The 25,106-nt window shown below is 49.5% G+C and overlaps 1 protein-coding gene and 1 pseudogene across 2 annotated transcripts; both read right to left on the bottom strand.

Annotated features, from left to right (window-relative positions):
* Nucleotides 1-1,363: 1,363 nt before the first annotated feature.
* Fads1 (fatty acid desaturase 1) lies at nucleotides 1,364-16,377 on the bottom strand. 2 transcript variants are annotated; one of them, XM_006231075.5, is made up of 12 exons: nucleotides 16,002-16,377; nucleotides 14,251-14,361; nucleotides 13,084-13,353; nucleotides 12,398-12,499; nucleotides 11,989-12,117; nucleotides 6,982-7,042; nucleotides 5,337-5,413; nucleotides 4,347-4,444; nucleotides 4,081-4,177; nucleotides 3,807-3,886; nucleotides 3,597-3,722; nucleotides 1,364-3,352 (listed from the first exon to the last, which is right to left on the bottom strand). In XM_006231075.5, exons 1-12 carry the CDS (start codon nucleotides 16,212-16,214, stop codon nucleotides 3,301-3,303), a joined length of 1,416 nt encoding a protein of 471 aa, XP_006231137.1. In that variant the 5' UTR covers nucleotides 16,215-16,377; the 3' UTR covers nucleotides 1,364-3,300. The 2 variants fall into 2 exon arrangements, with proteins under 2 accessions (XP_006231137.1, NP_445897.2); NM_053445.2 differs by having other exon boundaries at nucleotides 13,084-13,281; nucleotides 16,002-16,290.
* A 2,879-nt stretch (nucleotides 16,378-19,256) lies between these two features.
* Nucleotides 19,257-20,989, bottom strand: LOC134483969 (S-formylglutathione hydrolase-like; annotated as a pseudogene).
* Nucleotides 20,990-25,106: the final 4,117 nt, after the last annotated feature.

The raw sequence follows: 25,106 nt of genomic DNA, 5'->3' as shown, positions 1-25,106 counted from the left end.
ATTGTGTTATTAACAGCACACGAGTAAGTTGAAAAGGCCTTGACAGATTGAGTATTAGACTAGTACTATGAGTTTTCAAGTCCTTTGAATTCTACTATACGGTGGGGGCGTGGACGTCAAAGGACAGCTTTCAGGGATTTTCCTCACTGCATGCCATGGAGGCGGAACTCAAGTTGTCAGAACTTACCTGCCATGTCATTGCACAATGGTTTTCAATTTCTCCCCTGGTCACTGCCCCCTACTCCCCCACCCACCCCCAACACACACAGGGTCTCACTATGTATAGCCCTGGCCTGGAACTCAGTAGACCAGGAAGCCTTGAATTCGTCCTGTTTCCCAAATGAAGTCTTAGGTGAATGTAGACAATACGTTTTATCCTGAGGGCAGAGCACTTAGTTTGTTCTCTGCTCTCAGCAGTTGATGAGTGGAACTGACTTTGCCAGATTAAATTTGAATTCTTTTCCCCCTGCCTGATTCCATAATTTGATTCTAAGCGTGCGGAGGCAGTAAACTAAGTGCCAAGGCTGCACTGCCTGAGCTCAGTGGCCTTCAGAGGCGTGTGCCTGGTGGTCGGCAAGCATTTAGAAGTCTGGCTTGCTTCTTTTAAATTTGAACTGCTCAGCCTTTTCTGAGTGTACCGATTTGTGCTTGGCCCCGTGAATGTTCTGATGTTTCATTCAGCAGTTGAAGTATGCAGAGATGAGAGTAGTTGGCTTTGCAGCGTGATTGAGGTAGTATTGGCAGAGAGAAAGGCAAACAAGACAGATAGAACCATGCTGAAATTCAAAATAGGTCCAAAGGGAGAGATGACTCAAAACGTTGAAGGACCAGAGGGTGAAGACAAAACCGTGACATCCACGAGATCCAGCAGGAGAACCCCAGGAGTACATTGACCTACAAATGGGTATCTGGCCTTGTCAGACCGTCCTTACATGGCAAATCACAGTCCTGCCCAGGTTACACAAGGGGGTTTGAGCTCACAGGTGGGAAGGGACTTAGCAGCAGCACCAAGGAATCGGGTGTATATTTATGTGTGTACATATTCCTGCATGTTTGAATGTCTAAAAGGCCAGAGGGTCAGCTACCAGCTGCCTTAGTCACTCCACCTTAGTTTTTACTGAGTCTGAAGTTTACCAGTTTGCCTAAGGTGGTTGGCCAGCAAGCTCCAAGGATACACCTCTGCTTGTGCTGGGTTCTAGATCTCCACACCTGGCTTTTACATCAGTCCTGGGGATCTGAACTTAGGTCCCCACGCTTGGACAGGAAGTGCTTCCCAGCTGAGCCGGCTCCCCTTCTCCGCACCAGGGCATCTGCTAGGCATGTGCAAGCAAGCAGCACAGATTTCAAATGAATAACAACATTCTTTTGGCCCAAATTAAATTTTATTTTTTAGCTTCATCAGAATGTGGTAACGACATTGACACACACAGATACTGACATTAGGCTCAATTAAGTGAAATGCCTGTGGCCAGGAAGTAGAAAGATGAAGGTAATAAAGACAGACATGGAAACTAGAGTTAAGTTCATATATTCTGCCTCTACGTGACAGAGGTGACTTTCCCTCTAACCCTGTTTTCTTATCTGTCAGTGGATTTGAGATACCTCATTTCATCACTGTCACATTCTGAGTCTGGTTGCTCCATGTCCCCCGTGGCTAGGCAAAAGCCACAGTGAAGGCTGAGGAGAGAAGGCCACAGTGGTTCAGATGCTCTGAAGGCCTGGTCTTGGTTCAACAGAGCTCGCTGGTATTTGCCCAGACTGGCAGCTGAAGACTCAAAGTCAGTGGGCTTGACAGACTGGCAGTGCCACATCCTTACCCCAGGTGGCAGGAAATGGGCATGGGGAGGGATTTGCACCTATTCTGGAGGGAAGGAGCTAATAAAGGTAGTACTCTTTAATCCCGCTTTTCCCTACGCCCTGCTTCAAACAGTTTTTCTAGCACAGTCAACCACGGGGAAAGATCTGAGCTTTTCTGCAACCTGCCTGTCTTTATGCCATACCCCAATATCCTTTACACCCTCATCTCGACCGCTTGCCATTTCTCCACAGACATGTGCTGCACTTTGCCTTCAGGCTTGAGGTTTTCGAATTCCAGCCAGGTGGTCAGCATGCTTCCAGTATGAGCTCTTGAGCGGAGAGGGAAATAATGCCCATGGGTTTGCAGAACAAGAGCACATTAGGTCTCTCCAGGCATGTTCCTACGTTCTCTGGACCACATCTTTTACCAACCAGAAGATGACGAAGCCCTAGTTTATTGTTAGACTGACACATGTCAGAAGTTACCTTAAGTTTCTATCTGGCGTCCAGTAGAGTAAGACACTTGACAGAGTAGACAGAGGAGTGACATGACCTCGCTGCAGCAGTGACATTCACAGACCTCAGTGTTCCTGACCTTTCTGTTTGTGACATGGAACCGTGCTATACAATGCTGGAACATGACATAGGGAACAGGGATTCTGGGTCTGCACAGAGCCCTGACACTGATGGAAGCCTCCGTCACTTTTGTTGATGACTGTTTTGTTGAACTTAGAACTACAGGTTGGGGAGCAAAAGGAAACTCTGGGAGTCTTCATTAGGAGGAAAGACCTCTCTTGTTCTTTGTTTATGTATTCCTTGGGGACTGATTAGAAGAGGTGAATCAAAGGCCGGTAACTCTGCCATCACATTTTGTCAAGAGCTAAGATCTAAAGATCTAATGTTCTCTCTGGAACCCGAATGGAATGAGACTCAGGAATTGTGTGTGCCAGGATCTTCCAGGGCCAAATGCCTCCCAAACCACAGTCCTGGCCTTTGCCCCGCCTGCTTCTGAGACTGAAAAACAGCTTCTCCCAGCAGCCGGAGGCAGACATGGTCACACCCAGCCCTCAGCAGCAAGCTGAGCTCCTGGGCAGGGAGCTGTGCCAGGCCCCAGAATTCTGTGCATGAATGCCCTCTTTCTAAATCTCGTTCCAAGGGGTCACACTGTTCCTCGGACTAAAAAGGAGGGTGAGAATCAGATAGCCAGTGAGTTGGGCTCGTGCTTTACAAGAGGGGATATCTAGTGTGGGGTCCCTACTTCGTGCAGGGCTCTGTAGGTACCACCATTTGCCCCTACCAAAGTAGAAGAAACAACAATTTTGCATCCCTGCCCCAACAGTTCTCCGCTCTCAAGTTTGGTACCTAGAAGGCCAAGGGGGCAGGTGTGAGTAGAAATATCTACGTTCCCTAACCCTTTAAACATTAGATTCATAGTGGCATTGTCCCTCAAACTCCTGCTTTGGCTCCAGTCGTCCTTTTCCTCCTCCATGTGGAGGTCTGCTGCTATTGGTGAAGGTAAGCATCCAGCCAGAGCTGTCCTGACTCCTTCAGGGAGCTGTAGGGACAGTACGAGCAGATAGTGAGGGGGCTGAGCCACTCACCTGCAGATAGGTCCCCTTCTCTCAGAGGCTTCACGCCCTTGCTTGGAGGGAGTTGGCCTGGTCACAGACCAACACACCCTGCCACCCCCGAGGTGATGTCATTGCTGATGACCAGGAACCCTTCCTCGGGGCCTCCCCCACCCCCACTCCATGCCCACCATCGTGCCTTTCCTCCTGGCTTCCCGGGCTCATACTCACTAAACAATGTCCGCGAAGGCCGTGAGCAGGGGCTTGGACTCATACTTGATGCCGTACTTGGCGCACAGAGATTGTACCAGGGGTGCCACCTTGTGGTAGTTGTGTCGTGGCATCGTAGGGAAGAGGCTTTAGGGACAGCAGAGTAGTTAGGCTTCTGCCTCTCTAACCACTCCCCACCACCACCCCTGCTTCCTAGGTCTCCCTACTCACTGGTGTTCAATCTGGAAATTGAGGTGGCCACTGAACCAGTTGTTGAAGGCTGACTGGTGAACGTTGCAGGTTGCCTGTAGCTAGGGGAGAAAGTCAGGTCTCCATGTCAGAGGGCTCGGGCTTCCCTAGGGAGGCTGTGTGGAGCTATCCCCCTATCTCTGGTGTCTCAAGCTAACAAGGTTTGTTTGAAGAAACAATTTGGCTATTTCTGTCCACCACCCACCCTTTTCAGTAGCTATGGCATGTCTAGGTCTTCCGAGTGATGGCCCCTTACCTGGGTGGAGACCCAGTCCACATTCCGGTCATGATCAATGTGCATGGGGATATGGTTCATCTGCGTCACCCACACAAACCAGTTGCTCTCCAGGAACCTGTTGAATATGGCGTATGGCCATAAACGGTACAAGCAGAGCATGGAGTTCTTACTCCCTAGCTGCAACACCAGCCTGTGACTCTCCCCAGCCAATGTCCCAAGTGACCCCCAAAGCCCAGACCCAGCCAGCACCTGTACTTTCCCTGCCAACCACTACACGTCCATACCTGACAATGAAGAAAAGACATAGGAGGCCTTTCAGCCCCAGCAGCGGCATGTAAGTGAAGAAGACACGAACATAGAAGCTGAGCATCCAGGCCAAGTCCTGCAGTGGGAATGGGAGAGGGGGCTGGCCCAGCAGCTCCGACTGCTTTCCCTCCCCATCTCTGCCTGTGCAGTCCGCACCTCCTCCCCACTGTGGGCGTCTGGCACCCAGTGATCCTCAGCTCCTCTTAGCTGCCTGTCCTCAACATCTACGGCACCCCTTCTGTTCCCAGTGGTACCCCAGCCCCCCGCCTGTCCCTTCACAGAGGTCCCTGCAGTCTCCCTGGCTACAGCACCTTCCTACCCTAGCTAAATGTTACCAGATGAACATTCCAGCACCAAGGCTCTGTCTATGCCACTGTACTGATTGAAGCTCCGGGTCCTTTTCTGCAGTGAACCAAGCCCTAAACTCTTCCCCCAATACTTGAGTCCTCTACACTGAGAGCAATGTCCAAGCTCACACCTCAGTTCCCAGCTTGTCTGCTCAGAGCCTGTCTTCCCTACGCCCACGTAGTTGGAAAAGCAGACCCAGCCAGACCCTTTTTGAGGACCCCCAAAGCCTCTTCGGACTGCATGACTTTTCATGGGCCTGTCACTTTCAGCTTCATCCTACATTCCGGGAGGGTAGGGACCATTCGCTGCTGTGTTCCGCAGACCCCGCCCTGCCCCGCCCCGCCCCGCCCCGCCCCGCCCCGCCCCGTTGCTCTCTGCAGTTCCTGGAGTGCTGGGTAGCTCGGGAACCCTAGGAGACCCAGCCGCCTGAAGCCTGACAGGAGGAGGCAGAGCACCGGTGAGCCTGAGCCATTTCAACCCATCTAGAGAAGAGCCTCTCTCCCTGGTTCTACTCTGCTCGGTTAGGTTTGGAGTCAGTCTTCACGCCCCACAGACCACACCTTTCCTCATTCTGTACTGGAGAACCCGGCACACAAGACTTGCGGGCCAGAGATACTCACCACCCATTTCTTCCGCTGAACAACAAAATAGAAAATGTACCACTGGAAGTAGAGAGGCAGCAAGGCTGGGGGTCCAACTGGGGAACAAAAGGAGATGGAGGAGGCGTGAGTGATAGGGGTCGGAAAGGGCTGCTATGGTGAGATGGTCCCCAGCACAGGACTGCCTCCTGTCACCCCCTAGCCGCTTCACTGCTCCTCCATCAGCCACAAGCTATAGGCGCTTGGGCAGGAACACAAGCCTAGAGAAGGCCAACTCTGCAGAAGTATGCCAGGGAAGCGGAGGGCTGGGAGCTGTATCCCTTCCTCCTGGAGGAGGGCATGTGGGAGCTTAAGTCTCAAGCATGGAATGTCCTCCCAGGCCTTTAAAAGGGCACATTAATTCTCCCACGATGCCTGGACTACAGCCCTGCCCCCACAGTCCTGTCATACTCTTACTGCTCCACCATGTAGGTCAAAGGGCAGGGGAAGGACTCTGTTGACCCATCACAGCCTGAGGAGCACCTGATGCTGTCCCATCCACTGCACGACAGTCCCCACCCACAGCTTCTTCATCTTGATATGCCCCAGACTCTAAAATTCTTTTCCCTCCTTCCCTCTCTCCCTCCCTCTTTTCCTCCTTCCCTCCCTTCCTCCCTCCCTTCCGACATAGATACAATGTATGTATGGCCTGTGTGGGCCAGAGCACACATTTTGAGGGCAGAGGACAGCTTTACACAAGTTGCTTCCTCTCCTTCCACCACTGTCAGGGTTTTACCGGCTAAGCCATCTCATAGACCTTCCGTCTTTAGCTTTTGAGACAGTCTCTCATTAAATATGAAGCTATTCTGGTTGACCAATGAGTTGCAGGGATCCACCCGTCCCTGGGCCTCTCCACCCTTCCCATCCCCCATGCTGGGGTTACAGGCATGTGCTGCCACTCCTGGATTTTTTTTTGTGTGTGTGTATTTTAGAAATCTAAAATCACAGCCAGCCTTTACCAACTGAGCCATCTCCCTAGGCCTAAAATTATTCCTTATAGAAGTTTGTACCCAGGCCTTCTATCATGTTCAGCTTTTTCTAGAAGGGGCAGTTGGCAATAAGCAGTTAGATAAATTCCTCCAATTCTTCCCTGCCTTCCTTTAAAAACCTGAAATAGATAGAGGTGCCTACAGAGCAAGTGTGAAGCCAGTTCTCAAACCCCACTCAAAACGCAAAAGCGAACCCTCAAAGCTCATTAAAAGGAACTGGTCCCCAAAACTTGAGGTTTTAAAGGAATTTTAAAGCCGTATGCAGCAGGCTTTTAAAGTAGGGAGTATATAACCAAAATGTCTTCTGCTCAGTTGTCAAGAAAATTTCTTCCTGGACCCCACTGCCCAAGGAGTCATCCTAACGGACCCCACCTTTCTATGACTGGGTTTAAGACAAGGCTTAAAACTAAACCAGGAGGCCCCTGTTGACCACTTCTTTCCTGGAAGAAGGGAAAGAGTGGAGGATTGAGTTTGTCCCTGAATACAAACGACTGCCTGAGCCTTAGTCCATTGACTTTACTAAGGGGGACCGGCCATCTGCTTCCGGGTCACGGGTATCAGCAGACAGCACTTCCTCCTAGGCCTCTCCTAGGGGAGTCCGCTCCTCCTATGGCCCCCACCCCGTGGCTGCCACTCACTCAGGAAGAAGTACTTGTGCTGATGGTTGTATGGCATGTGCTTCTTCTTTTCTTTCCCAAGCTGTGAAGAAACAAATGCAAGTCAGCAGCGGAGACCAGACAGCCATTTGTCCCACCGGGTCGCTGGCTTTCCCTGGCCTACTTCCGGAGCCTTTAGCTTGCTGCTGCCATTGAAAGTCTCTGTCAGGCTTAACGCCTGGAGCAAGTGGCCGGCCTTGGATGGTGACCTATGACTCTACTATGACAAGGAACACACAAGAGTATACACTAGGCAGTGTATAGGATTCCTGATAGCTATTTAAGACTCTGTCACATGGTTTCCAGACCCAACCCCCTCCTGCTTCTGGTACGCTTTGGACCTCGGAGATGTCACAGAAAACTATTTTTGCCCCTGTATAGGTAGCCTGAATCTTTCCATCATGATCTTTTGGACTCTTTAAAAAAAAAAAATCTTGGAGTTGGGGATTTAGCTCAGTGGTAGAGTGCTTGGCTAGCAAGCACAAGGCCCTGGGTTTGGTCCCCAGCTCCGAAAAAAAAAGAAAAGAAAAGAAAAAGAAAGAAAGAAAGAAAAAATCTTATGTATTTTGCCTGCTTTCTTGTCTATGCGCCAAGTACATGCAATACTTGTGGGGGTCAGAAGAGGGCAGCAGAGTTACAGATGGTTCTGAGCTCCCAACTGGTTCCAGGGAACCAAATCCAGGTCATCTGGAAGGGAAGCCAGCGCTTTTAACCACTGAGCCATCTCTACAGCCTCTCTTGTAGACTCTTCAACATGAATTTCATAACCCCCTTGAAAGTTTAGTAATATATGTAGAAAGACTACCAAGAACAACCCAGCAATCTGAGGGTTTGGGGAAAGCTTTGGCCACTGGGTGGGTTTTGTTTCTTTTGTTTTTTTGTTTTTTTTTGTTTTGTTTTGTTTTGTTTTTGTTGTTTTGTTTTAAAAGCCAAGCTACTGAACAAATTGGCTGGGAGTCACCAGACCATGCAACTGGTCCAGAGCCACTCACGTGGGCTCACTCCATGGCTCTGGCATTTCTTGCCCCAATTAGTTTTGGTGCTCAATTCAGGGCACATTCTGAGTTATCTTCACACATATCTACAGCCGTGTCCATAAATCATTCATCAAAGCTGTGTTCTGTGCAAGCCTGTTTGGCTGGATGAGACAATCTTTCTACATTCATGGAGTCAATCAACCATCCCTGGTGTGAGAGTACCCCACTGTTTACTGTCTGAGGTGCCGAGAGGACAGAGGTGAACAGTGGGAAATTCTCATCCACACGGGCCTTATCAACTGAGGAGATGAAGTGGGTAATAAATGTATAGTTCAAGATCATTTACAGATTGGGGTTGGGGATTTAGCTCAGTGGTAGTGCGCTTGCCTAGCAAGCGCAAGGCCCTGGGTTCGGTCCCCAGCTCCGAAGGAAAAAAAAAAAAAAAGAAAGAAAAAAGAAAGATCATTTACAGATAACAGACGGGAGAACAGGACAGACAGAAAGGCAGTATTTGGGCAAAGATGCTCAGGCCTGGCCTCCCCGGGACCTGATAGCTAAATAATGGGGAGTGGCAGGTGCACACAAATCCAAAGAAAGGCGGTCGAAGCACAGGGCAGAGCTGGAACCGAAGTTCTGGAGGTTCACCCTCGAAAGCTAGGGAAGGCCACAGAGTTACTCAGGCCTTCAGGAAGCCTGACCGCCACCTACTCTGTACTGCGGGCCTTGGACTCACTTACATACGACCCTCTCTGTGTTTTACGTGTGGTGGCTTTGCCCAGAGGAGCAGAAGTGAACCGCAGATACAGTTACAGGGGCAAATGAAGCAGAAGATGGGTCAGGCTGAGTGCTGCCGTGGGGGTGTGGTTCAGTGTGCTTTGTTTCCTCGGGATTCACACACTGCATCCTTGGTCACCAATGCAGTGATGTCAAGAGGCACAGCTTGCTGCGAGCCAATGAAATCACCCTCTGAAGGGATTCCTCTGATTCCAATGGGACCCTAGCTTGCTTTGAGAGTGAGTTGTTTTCAAGACTAATCTGGCTTCTATCTCACCCCACTCGCTTTCACAGCCACTCCCACCAATGTCTGGCTTCTCTCCCAGAGCTCTTCCTAGAGGCAAACTGATGGGGTTATTCCATCTTCAACCTTCCGTCTCTGAAAACAATAAACCAAGCAGATATATTTTCTTTATAAAGTCCCCGGCCTCAGGTATTTTGCTACAGTGACACGAAGTGGTATCTACAGTTACCAGATAGAGGAGGCACTGGAGCTGGATAATTTGATGAAATTAGCATATAATATGGAGACAGGTAAAGAAGCCATACAACACATTAACCAGGGAGATTTCATAGAAGGAAAGCACCCCTCTTGGTTGGTGGGGGTGAGTGGGGACTGCTATGGGAAAGAATCCTGTCCCCTGCTATCCCCCTTAGACAATGAGATCAAGTACATTATGATCTGCGCACAGTGCTTAGATTCTCAAGAGTTCCGAGGATTAAGGGCAAAGTGTTCCCTGTACCACTCCAAGAGTATTAGGAGGCATTGGGCAGACGTCACGAAGCCAAGCATCACTAGGTAAACTGTCCCCAGAGAGACCAAGCCAAGCCTCCTACTTCCATTCATTCTCATTGTGTGTCTCTGGGCGGGGGTGAGGGTGGGGGTGGGGGCGGGGGGCGGGGCAGAGGTGTATGCACGTGTGCAGGTGAAGACTGGAGGTCAGCTCTGCATGTCTCTATTGATCTGTTTCTTGGGCTGGAATCTCCTGCTGAACCTGGAGCTCACCTTTTTCTTTTTAGTCTAGACTGACCAATGAGGCCTCAGGATGTGCTTATTTTCACACTGTCTTCTATACCTGCTGTTGGGGTTAGACATAGCTGCTGGGTGCTCAGGTGCTTACGATCCAAACCCCAGGTCTTCCTGCTGGCACGGCAAGCGCTTTACCCATGGACCCATCTCCCTAGCCCCTGTTGTCTCTTTCTGATATTTGTGGACTACAGTTTCTTGAAAGCCACAGTACCAAGAACCAGCAAGGGCCTCCCTTCCTTTCCTTAAAGACAAGAGAAGTGCTTCAAGCCCGGTGCTCTTCCTGATGAGCCGTCTGCCCTGTTTCAGAATGACACAGGCCTGTTCCCTACTGTGCACTGCTGACGGGGCAAAAGAGAACACACAGAACAGACCAGCAGAGGCCAGTGCTCAGGAACTGTGAAAATGGGAGTCTTAGGGACAGATGGAGCCCAAGTCTGGAGCTCTGAGTGCCCTGTGCCAGCAAAGCCAGAGCTGCCAAGGCTCTTCCACAATAGATTTCAGCCAGAGACGACTACCTTGAACTCATGCCTGGAAATGAACTGTGTTCAACAGCTTAATTCAAGCAGCTGCCATTAGGTGGGGGGAGGGGAGCTGGCAGAACTCCGGGAGGGTTTTTAATTAACTTTTCAAGGAACTCTGCTGGGCATTTGGAACTTTCTATTGCTCATGCCAGGCCAATTCACCAGCTCTCCACCCTGGGACATTCTTCCTCCAGCTCACAGCCTCAGCTGACTAATCCAAGCCAATGCTGATCGCAACAGGCCGGACTCAGGAGGGAGGGGGAAAGCACAGCTGTATTCACAGAGACTTGTTCCAGGTGTCTACAGATGTCCAAGTCCCCTGTATAAAGTGGCATCATACATGTAACAACTGACACATGCCCTCCTAACCCTGAAGGCTGGGAGATGAGACTTTGGTCTTTTTTTTTTTTTCTTCCTTAAGATAGGTCTTGCTATATAACCCAGGTTAGCTTCAAACTCTTAATTCTCCTGCTTCCACTTCCTGTATGTGCCACCGTGCCTGGCCTCGTTCCTTCCCTCCTACCTGATCTTTCTTTCTCTATCTTTCTTTTTGGTGCTGTGTATGGAACCCAGGGTTTCACTCAAGCCAGGCAAATGCTCTACCACTAAGCTATATCCAGCCTCCTTCCAGCATATAATAAGCCCTCTCCAGATGGCTTATACCTGATACAATGTCAACACTACATAAAAATAGTTATTATAATGTGTTATTTAGGAACTAATAATCAAGAAGATCTAGAGCCACCGGGTGAGAAGCCTTCCTGAGAGGGCTCAGAGGATAAAGCAGTTTTGATGAAGCTGATGACCTGAGCTCAAACCCGGAGCCCAAGGGAAGGTGGATGGAGAACTGTCTCCACTAGGTTGTCTCTGACACGTGCTCTCACATAATAATAAACAAAGTTGGGCTGCAGAGATGGTTCAGCTGTTACATGCTAGGCGCCCAACCAAAAATAAAGGTGAAAAATCCCACTAGGCTTGGTGAGATGGCTCAGTGGGTAAAGGTATTTGCCATGCAAACCTGGTGACTTGAGTTTCATCCCTGAGACCCACATAAAGGTGGAAGGAGAGAAGTGACCCCACAAAGGTTGTCCTCTGACCTCCACACATGTGCCGTAGCACATGTGCCCACACACAATCATGTTAAAAAAAAAACCAGCCTGTACGTGTTCAGGATGGGTGTGGGTTTTTTTCCCGGATTATCTGGTTAAATCCACTGATCAGAGTCTAAAGATACAGAAGCCAGCTGTATTCAGCAGTGTTCTGGGCCCTGATGTCAGACATGTGAGACACTGAGGTCTTAAGCAAGGCAGGCTGTACCACAGCAGAGGTAAGAGACGGAAACACCAAATGCTGTGAGGTGCCTTCCTGGAGCAGGGGTGTCAAACAGCACCCCAAAGAGCTATCTTAGTCATCTTCAGAGATGAACAGGGGCTTGCATAGACTCCCCTGTAACCCACTGAATCCTTTGCAGAGTACCCGGGTTAGTTTAATGTCGTAACTGTTTGCTGACCGATTGGTCTTAAACAGTCCTGGTTTAATCTGCCCTCCACAACTTCCAGAAAGTAAGAGCCCTGTAGCTTAGCCTCCGATGTCCTTCCTATTTCTCTGATAAGAGCAAACAAGCACTTTTCCCTTCAGCCTGCAGAAGAGGTTACTCCATTCCCCTCTGCACTGACACCCAGCTCACCTCCACAGAAAGGACCTTCCCCAGGGCGAAGAAGAGGGGATGCATGTTGATATCGGGGTCTTTGCGGAAGCAGTTGGGCTTGGCGTGGTGCTGGAAATGCATGTGGTTCCACCAGCTGGCTGGGGCCCCCTACAGAGAGTACAGACGAAAACCCAGTGTGAGTCCCTGCTTCAGTTCTTAGCACCCACACGACCGACCGACCTCTCGCAACTGTCTATGACTCTACTCCCAGGGGATCTGATGCCCTTGCTTATGGTACACAGGCATACACACAAGCAGGGTACCCGTGCACATAAAATAAATAAATATATTTTTTAAAAGAAAGAAAACCCAGGGTCATAGGCACTTTTCCCACCCTCTGACAACTGTGAATGGCTGGGATTTGGGGGAACGCGATAATCTCACTGACCTTCAGGTGGCCAATGACAAAATGATGTACCAGGTGATTCCATGTTGAGGTGCTGAAGACGGACAGGTGCCCAAAGTCATGCTGTAGCCAACCTGCCTGGGCCTAAAAGAGAAAGGTTAGGCTTAGGGCACCCTGTGCCTAGCTAGGGTCCTTCTCACAGACCTTGGCAGCCCCTTCAGCTTCTCCATACTGGACTGCTGCACTACCTAAAGGAAGGACATTGGGATAAGCCATGGGACCCAGGTCCCAATCCCTCTTGGTCCCCGAGTCACAGGTAAGCTGAGGCAGACCACACTCCCTTCTTTCCTCTGAAGTGCCATGACTTAGGACAAACTGACATTCAGTAGACAGACTGTTAGTCCAAATCCTGGTGCTGGACCGTGATTGGCTGGTAGCATGCTAGGTAACACCAATGGTGGGAAGGGGGCCAGCCGTTGGTTCTTGGCATACTTGGCCTGTAGTAGAACCTGAACTTGAAATTTCAGAGGAGGAAAGGGAAGTGAAGCTGAAGAGGCTATGACTGAACCAAAATAAGCCCGTGGGTAAAGAGCGGGTGAAAGCCACACAATGGGGTGTGTGTTCTCTCCCCGGGCCGAGTCCGGTGTGTCTACAGATCCCAGGAGGGCTTCTTGGCTTGGTGTTTTCACTAGGACTTCCAAGAACAGGCAGCAGGCGAGGGCGCTCACCTGAACTGTACTGAGCAGCACTGCACAGAGGGTGAAGGGCACCAAGGAAGTTCCAAAGATCCAAAGAGTGAGCCAGGCGGCCACGTCCAGCAGCAGGATGTGCAGCAGATAGAACAGGAAGAAGAGATGGTTGGCTTTCATGAGGCCCATTCGCTCCACTGTGGCCCGCAGCTCCCGGAATTCATCAGTGAGCGCCTTCTGTGGGAGACAGGGGCTGGAATTCTTCTCAGTGGCACCCCAGCCCTTGAAGAGAACCTCCCAGGGAGGTAGCTGTGGGAAGGTCAGTCTTAGGCAAAGATACCCTGATAGGGAAAGAGGATAGGAAGTGCCTACAAACGGCCTCATGTCCAGCAGCTAAACAGACTTACTCTGGGTCTCCACTGTGTGATTTCTGACTCTGCAGCTTAACCTCTCTGAGCCTATTTTCTTATGTAGACATATGTAAAGATTATTTTATGAGTTTACTTTGGTGCACAATGCTCAGTAACTAGGTCTGCTGTCAATGATGGGAGCACTGGTTATGGGAGCACTGGTTATGGGAGCACTAGTGATGGGAGTACTAGTGATGAGAGCACTGGTGATGGGAGCACTACTGATGGGAGTACTGGTGATGGGAGCACTGGTGATGGGAGCACTGGTGATGGGAGCACTGTGATGGGAGCACTGGTGATGGGAGCACTGGTGATGGGAGCACTGGTGATGGGAGCACTGGTGATGGAGCACTACTGATGGGAGCACTACTGATGGGAGCACTACTGATGGGAGCACTAGTGATGGGAGTACGGGTGATGGGAGCACTGGTGATGGGAGCACTAGTGATGGGAGTACGGGTGATGGGAGCACTGGTGATGGGAGCACTACTGATGGGAGCACTAGTGATGGGAGTCCAGGTGATGGGAGCACTGGTGATGGGAGCACTGATGATGGGAGCACTACTGATGGGAGCACTGATGACGGGAGCACTACTGATGGGAGCACTACTGTGGGGAGCATCAGTGGTGGCAGCATTGGAAGAAATATAGGCTCCTGCTCCTAGGGCCTTACTATTACCCCATGACTAGTCAAGGCGCCCAAGAACTGTCACCTGTTCTTGGAAATGCCCTATGCAGGCATTTTCCCCCTCTCCCTCCACAACCAAGTCTCCAAACAGCAAACATGGCCTCTCACATTCTTGGTGGGTTCAAAGCTGGGCTGCTCCGGAGCTAGCTCTCCAATCAGAAGAGAGTTCATATACTTTCTCACAAGGCCCTTGTTAATGTGGAATGCCACAAAAGGATCCTGAAAATACAGGGAGAAGACAGTGAGGACCCCTGTCCCCTAGGCTCCCAAGAGCCTCACATCAAAGATCATCCTCCAGGCCAACAAGGTTTGCATTAACGCTGAGGCGAAGGCCACCTTCCTCTGGCTACTGGGCTTTCAGCTGTCTGTCATCCTCAGATCACCCAGAATTTGGGTTCTCATTGAAAGGACACTACACCAAAGACTGGAAAGACTCCCCTGAATGCCACACAGAAAGACCTTAGACGCTGGCTTCATGTCTACAGACATTCGTGTAGGAATTTAGCATGGAGAGAAGCAGCTTGCAGGAATAGGTGGGGCTATGAGGCTTTTGTTCCTATAGCACTTTCAACAAGTCCCTTCTTTGGACTCCCTATGCCAGAGCTGGGGAACTCTTCACATTGCTTCCTCTTTTGGACAGGGTTCCCCATTTCCCCCAATACTGACCATTCCCTGCTCCGGAGGAGTTGATACGGGTTATACAAGGTGAGTGGGAGGGCCTTAGGGGAGGTGGAGTCTGTGGGCATGGCACCACACATCGAGACCAATCGCTGTCCTTGCTATGAAATCCTAGGCTCCCAAATCACACTGAATGGGAAGCCTAGACGGTGCAGGTCTGCTCCATCTGTTCATAAATCCGTATAGGAATGCCCTGCTGTTTGGATTCTGGAGTGGTTACTTCTATTTACTGGCTCATTCTAGCCTGGTCTCTAAGGCTGGTGTTTAATCCGAGTGCCCTCCACCTCTAACTCCGTGGACAACTTAATAGGAACCCTAGTGACCCCGGGAGCCAGTGAGACTAGCAGCCAAGGAATAAGAGGTAGGAGGGATAGCATTAGGTAGTTAGAAGGTAGATGGACCCGAATGTAGGGATCCAACAGTTGGCAATCATGTCAAGGAATGCTCTGCCCCAACTTTAGGGTCCTAAGGGGGTAAGTCAGGAGGATGTGGTCTATAAAGAGAAAACAGGGCCACTAGACAGAGGCTGGGGGCGCGGACCGACTCTGCCTTCAATAAGCTACAGCGGAAAAGGGACGCGATCCCGCGAAGTGTCTAATCACGCGGGAGCCCTGTTCTCGGAATAGTTGAAGACCTCCTTGGCCTACCGCCAAGTGACATCGCACTAAGAATCCGAGAACAGTTTTACGACTCCGACCTCAAGCTTTCTTGGACCCGCACAGGTTCACTACCCTACCCTCCGGTCTTCACAATGTACAGGTGATGCAAAAGCACGGGGTTCTCAGTGCTACCCCCATCGCCTGCGGTCCTCTCCCGCTCCGGATCCCGAGTTGGGGCTAGCTCTCTAGGTCAGACAAGGCTGTGTTCACCCTCCCAGCCCTGCAGACAAGACCGACTCCCACTCTTTTCTCAGACTCCTTCTACCACTAATCTAGGCTGCAAGCACCGTGGTTCGGGTACCTCAAAAGCTCACTCCCTTCTATCAAGCTCCGGATCCAACCTGTGCCTGAGACTCCAGAGGCAAAGCACCGACCTGCAGCCAGCCCTTTGTTTGAATGTGCGTGTCTCTGGCCACCGCCTGCAGCCCTGGTCTCTCTGGCGCTTGCATTCTGGGTCTAGAGGCCTCTCCCCTCGCCAGTGTCCCTCCCAAGGGTGCAGACGCGCCTATTGTCCGCGCTCACCGTGGCATCCTGACCAGCGTAGTGGCTGATGACCCGGGAGCCTCCCGGGTGGCGGCGACTGAAGTCGCTGATGTTGTACACCTTCCGGTCGATCACGAGCCATCGCTCCTTCTCCCTCCCGGAGCGCTGCGCCACCTCCTCCCAAGTAAAGTAGCGCATTTGGCGGAGCTGGGCGGAGGCCGGGTCAGGGGTCTGCACCGGGTCGGGAGCCATAATAAGCCTGGTTGGGGAAGCCGGAGCGGGAGCTGGAGAGGCGCGCGCTCGGGGCTGCGAGGCAGCGCACGCCAGCCTCGCCAACTAGGGGAGAGTCGGGCTGCCGCGAGCGCGCTCCCGGAGACCGCCGTTCGCGCGCAGGGTTTTCAGCACCGTTGGCGCGGACCTCCAAGCCCCGCGGCGCGCCCTCCCATTGGCTGAGCCGAGTGGTGTGGGAGCGAGCTCCGCCTCTCTGGGGCCAGCAGAAATCGACCCCCACCCCCACCCCTTCCCGGGAGAGACTCCGGCTACTGCGGGCGGCAGAGACGCGCCCCCTCGCGGGTGCCTGAAAGTGGTCTCCAGGCGATTCCACTTTTGAATGGGGTTTTATTGAGAATGGTAGGGATAACGGTTCCGGTGAGTCACAGCTTGCTGTGGCTAAGGCGGAGGCCCCGAGGGCGCATAGAATCTTGGTGTGGACATACAAAAGAGAAAATAGTTTCGGAACAGGTTGTCATGTAGCTCAGGCTGGCCCCGGACTCACTGTGTAGCCGAGAATGACCTAGAACTTCTGACTCTCCTGAGGTCTGGATTTACAGGCACGAGTTACCCACGTCCTGTTTTATGCAGCGCATTGTGCTAAGGCAAATGTTCTATTAATTTCCTGCCCCAAGGAAACACGTGACAAATTAAACACAGTGGCTTTAACAAACAAAACAGCACCCTGGCCCAGTAGACGTTCAGAGATCCATTTCCTAGCAAGGTGGGCAGTTCACAAATGCGGAAAGAAAGGGGATTGACCTAAAGAAATAGACTGGCTACAGTTCCGGGGTTTTGCTCACTTTGTAAACCAAGGCTAACAGAAGGCTTGTCTGCTATGATTGGCCAACACTTTTGACTTACAAGAAAGTAGTGCTAGGAACTTGGAGATGTGTCAGTGTGATAAAGGCCCTTGACATCTGAAGACCTGAGTTTAATCCCAGAGACCCACATGGTAGAAGGAGAAAACCAACCAGCTCCTACAAGTTGCCCTCTGACCTCCAAGCATGCTCACACACCTACGAAAAGAAAGAGGGGTACTGAGGATAGCAACAGATGGAGGGAAATAAAGTCTTCTGGATGACAAAGGACTCCTGACCTTTGATCTTGGGAAAGCTGTCTGTGTCTGGGGAGCCTGCTACTTCAGGAGGCAAAGTCCTTGATCACCTTTACTCAGTGATAAAAAGGGGTAATTCCAAGAGTCTGGGGACCTTAATCCACAATGTGTGCGAGCAGCGTGTGTGTGTGTGTGTGTGTGTGTGTGTGTGTGTGTGTGTGTTCCCATGGTCACGCACAGGTATACATGTATGTGTGGAGGTCAGAAAACAATCACGGGCATGCCATCCCCCTCCTTTGAGGCAAGGTCTCTGGCTTGAAGCCTTGACTAGACGTGCTTGGCCACTGATCCCCAAAAGACCCTATTTCCATCTCACCAGTACTGCAATTCCAAACACTTTGCCACTATGTCAAACATGGGTTCTGCAGATCAAACATTTTAAAAGGAAAATGCAAGCACTTTACCGAGTGAGCCATCTTCCCAGACCCAAGGAATCCTTTGGGATAGAATGATATGGATCTAAGATTACAGGCTCTGAAATTTTGCTGCATGGAGGGTCCTTCCAATGGAGTTCAAGGTCAGCCTTTTTCTGATGTTATTTTTAAAAAGTGCCTGTCTCCAGGTTCTAGCGTGTGTAAGGTCTGGGTGCTATTACTTGCTGGATCTCAAAGTACTGCTTGTACCTGGTTAAAAAAAAAAATGCTGCGGTATTGGTTCCATATTACCTGTGTGACAGTTTATAGTGATTCTGTTGTTAGGAGATGGCTCTCAGTCCTTATTCACAGATTCGTGTTTCCCGGTGGGAGTTGACGTGATCGCCATCAGGAACATTGATTAAGATGATCCATCTGACTTCACTTTGTCTGATGGATGGCCTTGGTTTGTGGTACCTTAAGCCGTTTTGCAACTTGCTCAGTGAAAGTGAGTCTTCCTCGTTTGCTGTTGATGTCTTCAGGAATGCTCCACAAAGTAAATGCTATTTCTAATAACCTTTGAATAAAGAAGAAAAATAAAGGTTGACAAGATGGCACCCGGTGAGGGGGCTGACAATGTGAGTTCATCTCTGGAGCCCATGTATCGAGGAGAGAACTGACTTGTTAATTATCCTCTGGCCTTCACATATGCATCTTGGCCTACATACCTACCTACCTACCTACACACACACACACACACACACACACACACACACACACACACACACACACCAATAAACAAAGAAAAATACAGCTTTTAAAAGCTTTAAAGACAAAAATAAAAATGAAGAAAGGCAGGCCTTGCCTTCTTTGTTTTAACATCTACTATTTCTAGTGATTTTAGATCCATATTGTGTTTGACTATGGTTAGTTTTGTCCCTGGAGACATAGCCCGGGCTGATCTGGAACTCACTGTGATCAGCGGATTAGCTTCCAAGTTGTAATAATCTGATCACCCTGCTTCGGCCTCCCAAGTGCTGCAATCACAGGCAGGCACCACCTCTGTGTGTCACTAGTTATTAGTCAGAATTATCCAGTTTTAGCGGCCTTAATTGTCAGGAGACACTAGGACACGATTAATCATGAAGTTTGTATCACAGCCTCAGCGGTGGTATCCACCAGCAGTGTGTGGATTGGTGAATCTAGCGATCTATATTCGAGAAGCTTCCTCTCAATGGCACAGGGCCTGTTCTCTAACAATTCCGTGTATTGTTAGCCTTTCTGTAATAGGGAACTTTCCTGGGAGCAGAACTCCACCTCTATCCTCCTAGGAGGTTTTGTTCTTGCTTTGGCTAAGTGTGAGAGCTAGATTGTCTGTCCCAGCATTCCTCAGCCTCAGTTTTCTATTCTTTTTTTTTTTAAAGCAGAAAGTTTGATATATTTATCCAGAAAAGGGACTGCAGGAGCATGACGTTTGAGAGGAAATCTCTTAGTCAGCAATCCTGTTGATTCCAACTTTTCTCATCCTGATGAGGCTCTCTTGTCTGAAGCTCTTCATGCACTCAGGTACTTTGCATGATGCCTGATGTGGTCACTGACGAAGGTTGCAATGAGGTGGTAGCTATGATCATAACCCTCTTGGAGCCTAAAATCAACAGGGATTTTCTTTTCTGTGCAGGCAGCGATGAAGTTGTCAGGGAGTAACTGCCCATCTGAGAGAAACTCTTCATCTTTCCTTGATCAGTTAGTATGTCAGTCTGCGAGCCCCAATAGGCCTTCATGAGACAGGCTGCCTCCTATGCCTTCCGTTCACTTTGATCTGGTCCCAAACATCCATTAAAAGCTTTTTTGCCCCAAGGACAGAGCACAGGGTTGCAAATTGGAAGAAATGCTGACACAGATCTGTATTTCCCAGAATTTTTCTCAAAGCACAAATCAGAGCTCCGTGGCCTCCCACGGAGTGACCTCTGTGGGTCCACCGGGAAATTGGCATTTATGAGTTTGCGGAAGCTCCTCTGTTATGTAAGCCTACATTCTGCAGTTAGCGTTCCAAGGATCTTCGGTGGCATTCACGTAAAACCCAGCACCAGTGCCAAAGTCCCAAATGTCATCTTCTCCTTTAACATCGAAGCCACTTGGGAGTCAGGGGTGCTGCTCCAGGAGCAATGACCACAAGACGGTGTCCTGAGGCAGCTTGCTGATAGCCAGACTTTGATATGAAATTTTGTTCTGTGCAAGTTAAGCCAGTGCAGGGCACTTTCCTCACTTTCATTTTACATTTCACTCAACGCTGCTGTGTTCGAAAACTTTCTGGAGGCCGCCAAAGCACCTGATGCTGGAAATCCGTTTTAGCACCATTCTTCTCTTTGGTGAGGTGACAGTTTTCTATTCTTGATAACAGTGCTCTACCATTCTGGCATAAGAAGTATTAATTTTATATGAAAATTTTAATCATATGTATTTATTTGGGGTACGCGTTTACCTGTATGTGTCAGTGCAATACCATACATGCCTCAGCCTATATGTAGATGTCAGAAGACGACTTGCAGGAATCTGTCCTTTCCTTCTGCCGCATGGGTCCCCGGGACTGGACTCAGGCCATCAGGCTTACAGCGAGTACCTTCACCTGCTAGCCTGCCTCGCTGGCCCTTTACCACAAAGTTTGAACAATTAATGCTTAGATTGCTGCATTGGCTGCTTTTCATGGCTGTGCCAAAACACCTGGCAGGGTACAGCTTAAGAAGGAGGGATTTATTATGGCTCCTCATGTGAGGGTAGGTGTAGGCATAGGTGTAGGCAGAAGCCAGGCAGTAGCAACAGCATTGCGAGCTTGGTCATAGCAAGGTGAGCCAGGAGACAGGTAAGAGGACTGCTCACATTTGGATGCCTTTCTCCTCTACCCACTTCACTGAGTCCAGGATCCCATAGAATTGTGGAACTGACTTTCAGAGCAGTCCTTCTCTCTTCCGGCAGTCCTCTCTGGAAACCCTTCACAGACATCCCTAGAGGCGTGTCTCCTAGGCGATGGTGGTCCATCAGGTTGATACTGATGAAGATTCACCATCATCGTGGCTTACAGAGATGGTACGTTAAAACGCTAGCCATCATTGTGGGGTTTTTTTGCTGAAAATTTTTAGACCATGAGTTCACTTTATCTGTAAACCTACATAGGATAATATGAACCCAAGACTGGAGAGAAGGTTGAGCAGTTGAGAGCACTTGGTACTCTTGTAGAGGGCCAGGGGTTTGGTTTCCAGCACCCACATGGTGACTCACAAACATCTTTAACTATAATTCCAAGGGAATCTAATATGCTTTTCTGACCCCAACAGCCACCAGGTACATATATGGCATACATACATACATACATACATACATACATACATACATACATACAGGTAAGACAGTCATAAATATTTTTTTAAAAATAACATAAGCTTGGTTTACACAATTAAGTCAACACCCATCTGTTAATATAAGAAGAAAAGAAAACACCTTTAGACTAATTAAATTTATCAGGCTTTATTTGTGCTGAGAAAAGACTTAGGAATCAGAGAGTAGCCTGAGCCAAGAGAAGGTTCAGAAAGAAGGTTCCAAGAACAAAGCAGGCTGGGGATATTTATGGACAGGAAGAGGAAGTGATCTAGAGGAAGAACCTGGTTACTTACATCTCAGTATTTGCATTCATCTCTGGGCAATTTGCAGACTGTGATTGCCTGAAAGTTCAGCTGATGTGATTGAGATTCTCTTATTTGTTACACGAATAAACCCCCTTAGGCTCAGTGCATGACTGTATTCAGTTCTGTTTCGGCTCAGTCAGGTGACAGGTGAATAGAAGATCAGAGTCTGCTTAGGGGCTGATGGTGAAGGGATGGGACTTGGGGGCCCGACCCCTGCTGCTGAGGTCATCCCAGGGTCAAGGCTATTTGTGGGCAAGGCTTCCAGTGAGGGAGGGATAGCACAGCCAGTTCTAAGCCAAGGAAACTTGCACCACTGTCCAGGGCCAAGCCTCCATAAATCAAAATCCCCATTGCTTCACTGTCTAAAATATTGGGCTTGTTATGCTGTTCAAAAGAATTCTCTGAGAGCCTTTGCCAGTTTGGTGAACTATATCATTTATTGAATTGGGTGGTGGCTAGTAATTTACTTAGTATAACATTAAAAATACCCCACAGTTTTTATAATCTTGTTTGTCTTCATTTCTCTTTTGTTTTTTTTACATAAATTGAGATCCTATGGAACTAATGATCTCCTGACTTTTAGGCAGCTCAAGTGAAGAGCCCAGAACTTCAAACCTTTGTCCTCTAGCCCCAGGAGATTTTTTTTTACTTTCTTTTTTTCATTGGATTTTTTAGAATTTTCACTTCATATATTATCCCCTTTCCCAGTTTCCCGTCCATAAGCCCCCATCCTATCCCCCTCCCCCTTCTTCTATAAGTTACTCCCTCACCCATCCACCCATCCCTTCCCACCTCCCTGCCCTGACATTTCCCTACACTGGGGGTGGGTGGGTGGAGTGATCCTTGGCAGGACCAAGGTCTTCTCTACCCATTGGTGCCCAACAAGACCATCCTCTGCTACATATGCAGCTGAAGCCATCGGTCTGTCTGTATGTACTCTTTGGATGGTGGTTTAGTCCTTGGGAGATCTGGTTGGGTGGTATTATTGTTCTTATGGAGTTGCAAACCCCTTTGGCTCCTTCAATCCTTTCTATAACTCCTCCAGTGGAGACCCTGTTCTCAGTTCAATGTTTGGCTGTGAGCATCTGCCTCTGCATTTGTCAGGTTCTGGCAAAGCCTCTCAGGAGACAGCTATATCAGGCTATAGTCAGCACGCACTTCTTGGCATCAGTAATATTATCTGGGTTTGGTGGCTGTGTGCATATGGGCTGGATACAATCCACAGACCACAGCTCAAGAAGAAGGACGATCAAAGTGCGGATGCTTCAGTCCTTCTTAGAAGGGGGAATAAAAATATTCATAGGAGGAAATACGGAGACAAAGTTTGGAGCAGAGACTGAAGGAAAGGCCATCCAGAGACTGCCCCGCCCCAGGAGATTTTGCAACAGCAGCTAAAACTCCAATTCTGGGCCTTAGGGAGAGGGAGGGAACACAGTCGACAGGTAGTGAGTGTGTCAGTTCAGAAGGTGCTGTCCTGAGGAGATCTAGTGTGGAGGTGCTGGATTCTCTTCCTTACCATTTATTCATTTATGTCGTTTTCAAGGCTCTTTAGTTCTAGGGTCCCGTAAGGCAGCAGCTCTGCCACTGGGCACTGTCTCCAGCTCTGATTCTTTCATTTCTTTCTTTAAAAAGGTATTTATTTCTCTGTATTTTATGCTCATTGGTGTTTTGCTTCCTCGCATGTCTGTGTGAGAGGGTTGAAGTCCCTGGAACTAGAGTTACAAACAGTAACCGCCCTGTGGGTGCTGGAAGAGCTGCCAGTGCTCTTAACCGCTGAGCCATCTCTCCAGTCTCCCCACCCCCATTTCCTTAACCAGCACTTTAGGGAACACTTGTGGAGCTGTCCCCCCCCCCCAGTGAAGTATTTCCTCATGAGATGACCAGGGCAGCGGGTTTATAAAATTCACAAGAACGTTCCCAGATCCTCAGTTCCTCTCGAGCATTCCATGAGCGTAAGCCATTGCCAGAGAGAGGAGACTCTTGGCAAGTGGTGTAGAGTACAAGTAACTGCAGCTTTGCTGAGTCATCACCCACGCTGTGGTGGATTTAAAGAAATATTTTATATTTATGTCTGCTTTGTCTGCATGTGTATGTCTATGCCCCCCCAGAGACCAGAAGAAGGATTGGATTCCTTGGGACAGGAGTTACAGATGGTTGTGAACTGCCAAGTAGACTTGAGGAATTGAACCCGTGTCCTCCGGAAGAGCAGACAGTGCTCTTAACTGCCAAGCCGCCTCTCCAGCCTCTTGGGGTGGGCTGTTAGGTAGTACAGCTACGTGAATTGTCCATGTGCCTGTAAGTCACCCCTCACCCACTTACCCATGCTCCCTTAAGTAACTCCAGGAAGCTCGCTGACTTGCTAAACTATAGGTGGGTGTGGTTGTTTGTTTGGTCACCACTGGTGCCCTATCTGGGGTGAACAGACACTTGTGGGTCCCCAGGAAAAGTATTTGTTGGTAACAAGTACTTACACGTCAAATACGGTTCTCAGCATTTTACACATTTACTTCCTGTTGCAGAGGCAAAAACTAACCCAACCTCCCTTACAGGGGGAGAAGCTGAGCTGGGGTAAGGTCGAACGTGGTGTCGCAGGGCTAAGGTGGCCGAGTGCGGATTTGTACCTGAAGAACTCTTCGGTGCTGCCACCCTTTCTGATGTTGCTAGTTCTGGGGTCCTCTGATGGTACCCTAAGAGTGTCTGCTGTCTGTCTTAAAAGGTACTCTATAGAATGTGCACATGTGTTCAACTGCACATATGTCTACCCAGCATATGTGTGTCTGTTGCCAGAGGAGATCAGAAGAGGGTGTCAGATCCCTTGGAATTGGAGTTAGAGATGTTGTGAGCCACCACGTGGGTGTTGGGAGTTCCCTGCAAGAACGACAAGTGCTCATAACCACGAAACAACTTCTCCAGACCCCAGTGTCTAGTGTCTTAAAATGATGCCTGGGCTAGCACACTGTTGAGACAATTAACCCTAAGAAATTGTGTTTCCTCTTTGTTGTTGCTGTTGTTGTTGTAGTTATTTTTTTTCAAGACAGGGTTTCTCTTTGTAGCCCTGGCTGGTCTGGATCTCGCTCTGTGGACTCTAACCCACAGAGCTCCACCTGCCTCTGCCTTCCGAGTGCTGAGATTAAAGATGTGTGGCACCACTGCCAGCCCTCCCTCAGGAATCTTATCCTGGGAGAAGGAAAAGGCTGAAGCCTGGTGCCATCCAGGGGAGGAGCTTGTCTCCAGAAACAAATTTCATGTGATTCTGCAGAGAGACCAGAGTTTGGACAGTAGTGATGGGCAAGGCCTCACCTTGACCAGGATGGCTTGGTTGTCATAAATTTTACTTCTGTTTAAACCTGAACAACATGTCAAGACCCCAAGATGGATTTGGCAGTGTTGGGGGGGATGAGCAGGTGGTGAGTGGGAGGGTAGGTCTCCCTGCATTTCTTTTTTCCTCTTCCCAGTGTGGTCACAATGAGTCAATTTCCCTTGTCTGATTTTCATTATTAGTTGTATATTTAATAAGCCTGTTGAGGTAGGATGGCTGGCCTGGTTTGTTTAGGGCTGCCAGGACCCAGGCTCTGACTTGGACAACTTGTAAAAACTCTCATAACAATTCCAAATGGAAGAAACATGACTGAGTCAAGTACCATATGTAAACCCGAGACCTTGGCATCCATGAAAGGGGGACACAAAACAGGCTAAGGAGAAGCTTGGCAGTCTCCACAGACAA

Source organism: Rattus norvegicus, chromosome 1, assembly GCF_036323735.1.
Source record: "Rattus norvegicus strain BN/NHsdMcwi chromosome 1, GRCr8, whole genome shotgun sequence".
In the NCBI taxonomy this organism is placed as follows: domain Eukaryota; kingdom Metazoa; phylum Chordata; class Mammalia; order Rodentia; family Muridae; genus Rattus; species Rattus norvegicus.
The sequence above is the reverse complement of the archived record's forward strand: the minus strand, read 5'-3'. Positions and strand labels throughout refer to the sequence as shown.